Genomic DNA, 10,432 nt, shown 5'->3' with positions numbered 1-10,432 from the left:
TGAGACCTCACGGGAGGCTGGACGGAGCCAGGTCTGGGAGAGCAGGTGGGTCTCCGCTGAAAGCCTGCCCAGCACCTGCCCTCCGGGCTCCCTCCCTCCTCAGTCTCCAGCTTCCCCCACAGCCTGGTCTGCGCCCACCCATTTTTGAAGGGCCCCTCTAGTGGGTGCAGACCAGGCTGTGGGGAAGCTGGGACTGAGAGAGCGATGAGAGTTCCCTGCAGTTGTCTAGGTGGGAGACAGGATGAGCCACAGCTGGAGGACTCCGGCATGGAGGGCGAGCTGAGGAGGGAGGGCTCCTAGTGCACCCAGATCACAGTGCAGGCTTTCTCCCCAGCTATGGGGAGCTGGGAGACACCCACCCCCACCCGGACCGTGCCATCTCATTCCCCACGCCCACAGGCATCTCATTCTTCCCTAAACACCTCTCCCCCGCAGGGCCCTCACTGTTCCCCGTGAGGAATGCTCTTCTCCCAGTGCTCACGGTCTGGGTTTCCCCAAGCCTCTGCAGAGATGCCCCTCTTCCCAGAAGCCTTTCCAATGGCGCATCCAAACCCTCTTCTCCTCATTCCTCTCTAGAACTCACATTGCTGCCTAACATTACGTGTTTACTCGATCACTGTCCCCCCAGGTAAAATGTAAGCTCCAGGGGGGGCAGGGACGTTGCCTCCTTCCAGCACCTGAGTGTTGAATGACGAAGTGTAGGAAGGAAGGGCAGCTCCAGCAGGTGGAGCGGGCCAGGGGGTGGAAGGGGAGTGGAGTTAGGCAGGAGGAGGGTGGGCATAGAGGTTAAGGAAGACAGGGGCAGCCCAGAGCTGATGTGAGAGAGAGGGCTCTTCCTGGGGCTGTGGTGAGAGCCAAGCCAGGCAGATGGAACCTTCCCTCACAGCACTGTGGCCTCAAAGAGGCCTAGGGCACCTCCTGCACCGACCTGGCCATGGGATCCTCAGAGGCAGGGATACTCCTGCATATCCTGACTCCAATACTACCTTCTCAGGATGGTTTTCCCAGGCCTTCCTCTTTAAACTTGTGGCTCTCTCCCCTGCCCTTCCTGCCACTTAGCACTGGGCTAAGTTTCCTCTACTCTCCCCTGCTCCGTGCCCAGAGCCAGCCTGCGGACTTCATCAGCATGCTCCCTGCCTCTGGCATCCTGGTGGGTTTAGCCAGGGGGAGGCACCACAGGGGATAGGAGGGGGTAGACTGGAGGAGGTGGGAAGGACATCTTTCTGTCACCCCTCTAAGTGAGGTTCGGCCAGGTCCCTGGCTGCAAGGACACATTCCTGCTAACACAAGAGCAGCCTGTGTTTACTGGGGCTCATGGTGAGGTCCACCTCTGCCCACTAGAGTGTAAACCCTGTGAAGACAGAGGCCTGGGTCTGCTCTGCTCACTGCTGTGCCCAACGCCTGGCACTCTGCTTGGGGACACAGCAAGCGCTGAATAAATATTCACTGAGTGAGCAACTGTCACAATGTAGGATCACACACACAGCTGCTAATAACAGCCCTGGTGGGGCAGGAAGCAGAAACCTCAGGCCCCCAGTGGCCAGGAAGGGTGGAGGGGTCACGCACAGCCTATACATGCTGACAGGACTAGAGCTGCCCTCCCCTCCTCCCCCCAACCCCCGCCTGCTCCCCAGCATGGGGCCTCACTCATGCTCCCAGGAGGTGGGCACAAAAGGCCAGGGCTTCCTCTAAGTCAGGCCACTTTCCTGCCAAGCTCAGCCACAAAGATGAACGGGCAGAGGTGACAGCTTCTACACATGCCTGCATCTCAGCTGGCCACACTGTCAGGAACCGAAAGTGCTGCCGTCAGCACCCCTGCACAGTGTGCCCCACAGCCCCTCACACTCTCTTCTTCCACTCAGCAGAGCGCATGGAGTGGGGTGGGCACAGGGAAGAACCTTGTCTCTACAGACTCCCCAACAGCACAGAGAAACCAACGCCAAGGCAATGCTGCAGATGCCCCTGGCCAAAGGTGCCCAGATCTGCGAGGCCTCCACAGCAAAACGGGCTGAAAACGCCCAACTCCAGCCTGCAGAGCCCAGCCTGCCCACCTCAGCCCCTACTCCTGGCCCCTCTGTCCTCGCCTCTCTCCTTGAACATACTAGGTGCCAGCTCCACTGAGCCTGCCACCAGGCCCACCACCGTGCCCCTACCTGGAAGGTTCTCAGAAGAGGTGGGCTTCCTCTCGTCTAGAACCTTCTGAGAGGCTTAAATCGCTCAGGGCACTCAGACTGGGGCCTTCAGGCCCAAGGGCCAAGCAGCCCAGGTTAAGACCAGAAATAATAAAGCTCACTCTCTGAGTGTCTGCTGCTACTGAGAGCAAGAGCTACAATTCTGCCTAATCCTCAGCGGGGCTCAGCCAAAACAGAAAAGGGCAGCCCAACCGGAGCCACCGGGCAGGCTGCTGTGCTGCGGTCATTTGCTACTGCAGGGCACCCACAGAATCAAGGCTTATAAAGACATGCCCTTTGATTTCTAGTGAATTCATCCCCAGAGAGAATGTTGGGCCCAGAGCCAACGCAGGTGACTTCTCCCTGCAAGTTCGGCACAAGCAGCACTAACAAAACATCTCCAGTTGCCTTCTGCTGGCTCTTTGTTAACTGGCAGCAGGAGTTTAAATGGCAAAAGCGAGGTCATCTGCCAAGTCCCAGCATAAATAAGGCCTGTTTTCCTACAGGGAGCCGAGGGCACAGGCAATGCCTGGGGAAGACAGCAGAGGCTGTCAGACAACAGCCACAGGGCATCAGAGAGCCCCACAGAATAGGCTCCAGCCCCCGCAGGCCAGTCCACTCCCTGCCGACTACCAGGGCCCAGGAAGCAGCCAGTGACCAGGAGGGGGACGGCCCCCACGAAAGGTGTGATCCTGCTGCCCCTGCAACCCATCCTCCTCCCCCCAAATTGTTCTCATTCCCCCAAATCAGGACTGAGTCACCCCCTCCTTTGCCCTCAGTGGTTACCTGTGGGGGTCTCACCTAAGGCCCATGAACCCCTGGGGATTCACACATAGACTTTAGGGACTCCATCTACTTGGATGGGTAAAAATTATTTCTTTATCTTCTCTAACCTCTCATTCAAATTTCTATTTTCTTCAATTATTAATGTAAACAACTAATCTCAAGAGAATCTGTCACCAACAGAAATCGCAGGTATTTTCACATCACAGTACTGATGTCTCAGTATTTCAAAATATTACTTTTGCTCTCACTACCTCAAAATTAAGATTAGACCTGCTGCTTTTATTACTTAATGTGTTAATAAAGAAGCATAACTATGACATGAATTTATTTTTCAACATTTTGATAACTGTATTTCAATATAATTGGTTTTCCTTGTAATCCTCTGTATTTTATTTTATGCATTTAAACATATCATGTGAGAAGGGTGCAAAGGTCTCAGTGACGCCATTGCAGTCCATGGCACAGACGAGGTCAAGATTCCTGCATTAGAACGTGATACCACTTCTGGATAGAGGTCCCTGCTGCCAAGGACCAGCCTGGTTCCTCACCCTCAGCCTCCGGTTCAAGTCTGGCACCAAACTCACTGGATGGCTGTCCATGAGGCAAGTCCCTTCACCCTGGCTAGAGAGGGCTCTTGGCAGTGGGTCAACATGTCGCACCCTGCCTTGCTCTCTCCAGAGGGTCAGGTAGGTCTAAGCACACAGGGACCAAGAGAGGGCTGTGTGGAGTCAGGAACAGGCCTGAGAAGGGCCAGGGAGAGCAAAGGGGGCGCTCAGTGGCCAGCCTCCCTCGCAGAGCAAACCCTACCCCAGCCCCCAGGGTCAGCCTGATGCCTCCTCTCTAGGAGAATGAAGTTCATATCAGCATGGGGACGGGCTTTGATCCAAAATATGATTCCTCCAGATGTTTTTTTCTCCAGAAGAATGCTGACTGCAGAGTGACCTATGACCCAACAGTTACACACCCAGGGCAGCTCACCTGCTGCTTCTCGCTGGGCAAAGGCTCTCTGGATCACAGCTCCCTGGGAGCTGTTCGGTTAATGAATAAAAGATAGTTGTTCATTCTACTCAGAATTCTGTCCCCCTCTCACCCACAACTCCTTTCCTCAATCACTGAGAGCCTCCTGGAAAGCGGGAAGGTGTAATTTAAAGTAAATCCTCTTTTTCTTCATTTGGCATCATGTCACCCAGTACCAAATCACAAGGTGGCCACATGGCCCTAGAAATACAAATTAAACTGGTCCCTGGGCTCCAAGAATGCAAGGAGCAGGACAGAGCAGGATCAACACTGACACATTTTGAGCTTCTAGTTGAATGTGAAATGCTAGCTTAGGGCTTATGTACTGCTCCCCAAATCACATGGGGCACAACCCTGTCACCGGGGACTCTCACAGCCTCCCCTGACCCAAGCTCTGGTAGGACTCTAGAGGCAACCAAATCCAACCCACGGCCATGACTATAGCACGGTGCCCCATTATGCCCGACGCTCTGATTTGTGTGTGCAGCTGAGCACCAAGCTTTGCAATAAACGCACTCAAAACTTCCTCCCCTTAAGGAAGATGCTGAGGCTCAACCTCAGGTTCAAAGTGTCCAGCAGGGCAGCCTAATATCAGCCTGAGATGGCTCTTACCAAGAAGGCCATCAAGCTTTGGAAACTCCCTGCACCCATCAGGTCTCCCTTCCAGAAACACCTCTCTCAAAGATCTCCCACACTAACCCACGGCCTCGAGAATTGGCTTTTCTGTAAGAGCCCTCCTTCCAGGATGCAGCCAGTTCCAGGCTCATCCCCAACCAGTCACCAGCCTGGCTCCTCTGTATCTTCAGGAGAACAGCAAGCCTCAGACCAGCATGGACCCCTGAACCCAAATGTAGCCTCTGGGACTCCTTGTGACCAGTTGGCCAGCCCAGATATAGGAGTGATAGACTCACATCCATGCACTGTCCCACCTCTACTGCTCACTCTGCTCTTTAAGACAGGGACACAGGCTGGGTTCAAGGTTCTGAACCTGGGTTTCTTGACACTCATCTGGGACTTTGGTATGCACAATTCTCTTCCTGAGGGATGCTCAAGGACCAGTACCAAAGTCATCCAGAGAGTGAAGCCTATCCACACTCTCCCCTGAACTCAGAACCCATGCTCCTCCATGGCACACACCAAGACCAGAGGCAGGCAGATGGATGACAGAGTCCCATGTGTCCATCTGCCCTGGTGTCCTATAAACATGTAAGGGCAGGCACAGTACTGTTCTTGGCATGTGGCAGGTACCCACTAAATGTTTGACTTGCATGTTCTAAACTCTTCCGACCTTGGGGGCGAATGGAGGGGGCCACTTTCTGTTGCCATTTTCCTTACCTCCCCCAAAGAAAAATGCATTCGGTCCACCAGGTCCCCCATTCTGACCTCAGTTCCCAGTCTTGCATCTGGGGCAGTGCTCCCTACCACTACCCTGCCTAGCCCCAGCACCACCAGGCCCACATGCTGTTTCCAGAACTGGACCTCCCCTTGAACTCACACAGACCCAGGGCGCAATCAGCTAAAAGGCGTATCGGAGCAGATTAAAACCCTGGGAGGGTTCCAGCCCCTCAGGACAAAATGTGAAGAAGCCATGTGGAGCACTATGCCCTCCAGTACATCCCTCTCCCTTGTCCCCAGAACACTCTGAAACAAGTAAAAATGAATGTACTGTATAGTTTATCAGGTGGTGAGAAGGGCTACAAAAGTAGAACAGGTGCTTAAGGAAGGTTTCTCTGAAGAGGTGACATTTGGAACCTGAAGGAAGTGGAGAAGTGCCCTGCTGGGAAGGGGATACCAAGCCCATCCCAAACACTGCCTCCTCCCTGAAGCGCCCGGGGCGCTGGCGACGCCGCCTTCCCACCTGAGGGTCGTAGCGGTGAACACACGTGTGGACCTGAGCCGCCGCCTCGGCCACACGGCAGGGATGCCGCTCCAAGCGGACCCCGAGAAGCAATAAGCAGCGGGGAGGTGAGCTGCGGGTACAGCGCGGACCTCGATTCGGGGTGCGCAGGTGGCCGCCCGAGCGAAGAAGCACGCTGCCCGCGGCCACCCAGCGCTCCTGGCGGGGGTTGTCAGCCACTGTCCAGCCGGGAGGCCCAGGCTCCCTCACCGCGCCGCCAAACAAGGGCCAGGGACTGGAGTAGCACTCACCCGGTGGACGCCGCCATGTTCACCGGGGTCCAGCGTCACGTGAAGTGCAGCGTCAGCTGAGCCTGGCCGGGTCCTGCCGTGGGGGGCGGGGCCTGGACGGGGTCGAGAGTCCCTGCCCCGCCCCACTCCCTCCCCTCCAACACCAGGCCCCGCAGGAGCCGGAGGGGCGGAGCCCTAGATGGGGAGGAGGATCTATCCACTTGCTGGCTTCTGGCTGCAGGCGAGGGGCGGAGCCGGGGTGGGAGGGCAGAGGCCTTTCCAGAACAAGAAGGCGTGTCCCTAAGCCGTGGCTACCTTGTTTCAGCCCCTACCTGGCGTCGCATCCTGTCCCGCGAAGGTCATCACAGGAGAGGGAGCGTCTAACCCAGTCTAGGGGTGGGGCAGAGGTGAGACCTATTGCGTAAGAAGGGAAATGGCTTGAGCAAAGGCCAAGGCAATTGGAGTAACAGAAAAGTTGAGTGTCCAGAAGAGAGGATCTATCCACTTGCTGGCTTCTGGCTGCAGGCGAGGGGCGGAGCCGGGGTGGGAGGGCAGAGGCCTTTCCAGAACAAGAAGGCGTGTCCCTAAGCCGTGGCTACCTTGTTTCAGCCCCTACCTGGCGTCGCATCCTGTCCCGCGAAGGTCATCACAGGAGAGGGAGCGTCTAACCCAGTCTAGGGGTGCAACACCAGGCCCCGCAGGAGCCGGAGGGGCGGAGCCCTAGATGGGGAGGAGGATCTATCCACTTGCTGGCTTCTGGCTGCAGGCGAGGGGCGGAGCCGGGGTGGGAGGGCAGAGGCCTTTCCAGAACAAGAAGGCGTGTCCCTAAGCCGTGGCTACCTTGTTTCAGCCCCTACCTGGCGTCGCATCCTGTCCTGCGAAGGTCATCACAGGAGAGGGAGCGTCTAACCCAGTCTAGGGGTGGGGCAGAGGTGAGACCTATTGCGTAAGAAGGGAAATGGCTTGAGCAAAGGCCAAGGCAATTGGAGTAACAGAAAAGTTGAGTGTCCAGAAGAGAGGGTGTGGGAGTGAGAGATGTGGCCTTAGAGGTAAGCAAGGCTCAGATGCTGCAGGGCCTTGAGTGTGAACCTGGGAAGTTAGGTCTGGTAGGAGCTTTCCAAGCTCCCTCAGCTGCAGAATGGAGAAGGACCTGGCAAGGAGGCCAGTGAAGATCTCTGGGGAGAAGTGGTATGTGGAGGACACAGTTCAGGAGAGAGACAGTCTACCAGAGGGCATCCCCCTCTGCTCCGCTGGGCTCTGGTATTGGGTGCAGGGTCCTCTAGAGAGTTAGGGGGAGGGGCACCAGAGAGAGGGGCATGGGAAGCAGATGTTCCAGGAAAGCAACCTGGGCTGCAGGTGCCTTCGAATAATAGTAATACTAACAACTACCGCAACAGGTACAGAGCACTTACTGTGCCCCAATCCTCTGCAAATGTTAGCTCATTGAATCCTCACAACAGCCCTGTGAGGTAGGCTCTGTCCTAAATGCCATTTTACTGAGGTCCAGAGAAGTTGATAATAGCCTGCTCGCACACAGGAGTTTATGAGGTCAGTCACACCCCTGAATAGCGACCCACACTGGTTCTGTGAAAGGAAAGGGCCCAGGGCTGGGCAGAGGTGGGTACCCTTGGCATCCTGGGCCACAGGAGGGTGTGCAGATGTGTGTGGACAGGAGGTGAGTCCAAGCACATGCCTTTGGGGGCTCCTGATTCTGCCCCCTCCCCCCCCAGCTTTCTCATAACTGAAAGTAGCTTCTGGTTAAAGGGCTTAGGCTTGGGGTGCCTGTTGTTTCTTTGTCAAGACAAGGATGTGGGTCACCATGGCTGTGCTGGGGGGCTGGGGTGGGACACCAGGGGCTATGAGGTGAAGAAGCAGCTGCTGTTTGTCCCCACAAAGCTGGGAAGAGAACAGTCCATTTAAATAGGGGAAGGAATCGAGCCAGGCCATAAGCAGGGTGAGTGGCATAGCATGGCCACTTCAAATCCCAGCACCATCCCTGGTTTCCTCATCTGTCAAGTGGGAGCCAATGGCACCCACCTCAGGGGGCTACTGCAGGGTTTCCTGAGCAAATATGCAGGTACCTTTAGCTCATGACACAGCTAAAGAGGCCAAAGCTGTGAGGAGGAAGGTGGCGCATCCAGATAGACCCAGATAAGATCAAGGAGAGGTGATGGAAGAGGGGATCCCCATCCTTCCTCCCCCTTCCACTACACATAGTAACTTTCAGGGGTCTCTGTCCTCCAGGCAAGACCCCAAGAGGGTCTGTTGGCCCTCTTGCCAGTATCCATGGAGGAGAGTGAAGGCAAAGGGCCCTATGCCCCACGACCTGCCCTGGGTCCCCAAGAATTTGAGCCCCTCATTAAGTATTTGCTCTACCTTCAGCTAAAGAGACTCGATTCCCTAATAAGGGACACTTTTAAAAAATAACCAAGGGTGAGCAGAACATGCTTTTCAAGCTCCTTTATGAAAGAAAAACCTGCCCCCAGATGATTGCAGCCCCTCCATCATTTCTTTCAACATAAAATATGTCAAAATTAAGCAGCTGCCAGCTCTGAGTGTTTAATATGAAAAATAATTATCCTAAACATCCACAAAATACTAGGGGGAGGGCACCTACCAGTCCTTACTTGTGATCAGTAATTAGGAAGCACTGCCCATGACTCCTACCCACCCAGGCCTATCTGGACCATGGGCCTGTTCTGCCAGTGTTACATGGGCCTAGCACAGAGGGCTGCCCCGACCCCTCACCCCTCCCCATCAGAGGCTCTGTCAGGGTTTCCAGGAGAAGTGGTACTGGGAATGGGAGAAGATTGCGTAGTTACTCAGGCAGGGCACACCCTAGACACTGCTGGGAGCCAGAAGGCAATTGGAGAAAGATTGATTTTAGAGAGTTGGAGCAGGAGTGTGTAAATCAGCAAGAAAGAGTACCAGACAGCACACTCAGGTCTCATGCAGCATCACCTCCAAGGTTACAGGCCCTTGGCTGATACAGTGTCCCTTCTAGTGACCTACAACTGGCTGGGAGGTATTTGTGCTCAGCTGACCAACAGCCTGAGCATCATAACTCTCCAGGAGTACCCTGTCCCAGCCAGAGACTCAGTAGAAACTTGGTCCCCAGAAGGTCTCCAATGGTTCCCTCTGTCCCTGTGGCAGTGTCCTGCCAGGTTTCTCTGCTCTGCCCACCCCCCTCAATCTAGCCACATGCTCTTGTAGCTCCCTGGATACTGCTGACAGCTGGCTGTCTGGAGATGGCAGGCCCAGAGGTGGCAACCAGCCAGACTCTGACTCATGAGCCACCCTTGGGGCTTTGCAGGGGTATCCCTGGAAGAACCATGACATGGGCCCCATCCATTTTCTGCTGCATATCATGGACACTGGGCTGCTGGAAGGCTCTGTGGGACCACACTGGAGATTGCCTGAATGCTGGCTCTGCCCCTGGAGGCACTCTGTGACTGGCCATGCTATGAGGGGGTCAGAGCTCAGACCCCATCCTGGAGATCTGGGGGCAGAAGAAGAAATGGAGCCCTCAGCGTTGGCCCCGAGGAGCCCCCATCTGGGAGAGCTGAGAGCAGGGGTCCATGCTGCCATTTCCTCCTGTGATGAGTGGGGAGTTGCTGAGGGAATCTGAGCAGGAAAGCAGTTGGGATCTGGGCCTAAGTCTTTGGTGGGAGCTCAGGAGGGTCACAGATCTGGGAAGAGTGAGCAAGAGACTGCACCAACCGTGCGGGGGCCCCAGCCTCAGGTGATGAAACCTCACAGTGGGTGTCATTTGGGTTTTTGTGACTGGGCTCAGAAAACCAGCACCAAATAGACTGAACAGAAAGATATAGGGATGTGAATGTGGAGTGTGAGATGGGGGCAGGGATGGCATATTCCAGCTTGACCTCTTCCCAAGTGGGAAAGGAAGGGGCGTTACGGAAAAGAAGTACCCCGGAGGCCGCCTCACCATCATGGCTCTGGCAAATCCCAGCCTTTGGCCTTTACAGCGTCAGTAGCGGTAGCTGTAGCTCTCCCAGTCCTGATGCCAGCGTGTCCTGCTTCTTCCTCCAGGACCGTTCCACAGCTGTCACCACTATCCATCAGTCAGCCCCCTAGAGTAGCCCCACATCACATCATACTTCTCCCCTGGCCCAGTCAGCCTGGGTCTCCATCTTCCTGCAGGAGAGAGGCGGGCGGCATCTGAGGGGCCCTCCCTAGGAAGCCCAGTCACCGCCTCAGATGAAGTGGTCCCTGCTGAGTGCTTTGCCAGGGTCTACGAGGCAATTCAAGATGAGAAATGGAACGGTGGCTTCAGAAAGGCAAATCATTCCAACAGCACCTTAAAAACATCA

At 55.5% G+C, this 10,432-nt stretch overlaps 1 protein-coding gene across 1 annotated transcript in view; it reads right to left on the bottom strand.

Annotated features, from left to right (window-relative positions):
- Positions 1–6,272, bottom strand: part of PEPD (peptidase D) — a gene marked incomplete at its 3' end in the record, with an annotated part of 115,576 nt that extends 109,304 nt beyond the window's left edge. The window contains exon 1 of the mRNA XM_023537696.1: positions 6,123–6,272. Within this exon, the coding sequence (XP_023393464.1) occupies positions 6,123–6,139 (17 nt within the window). The remainder of the gene's footprint in view (positions 1–6,122) is intronic.
- Positions 6,273–10,432: the final 4,160 nt, after the last annotated feature.

The sequence above is a fragment of the Pteropus vampyrus genome, unplaced genomic scaffold (genome assembly GCF_000151845.1).
Source record: "Pteropus vampyrus isolate Shadow unplaced genomic scaffold, Pvam_2.0 Scaffold196, whole genome shotgun sequence".
Classification (NCBI taxonomy): domain Eukaryota; kingdom Metazoa; phylum Chordata; class Mammalia; order Chiroptera; family Pteropodidae; genus Pteropus; species Pteropus vampyrus.
The sequence above is the reverse complement of the archived record's forward strand: the minus strand, read 5'-3'. Positions and strand labels throughout refer to the sequence as shown.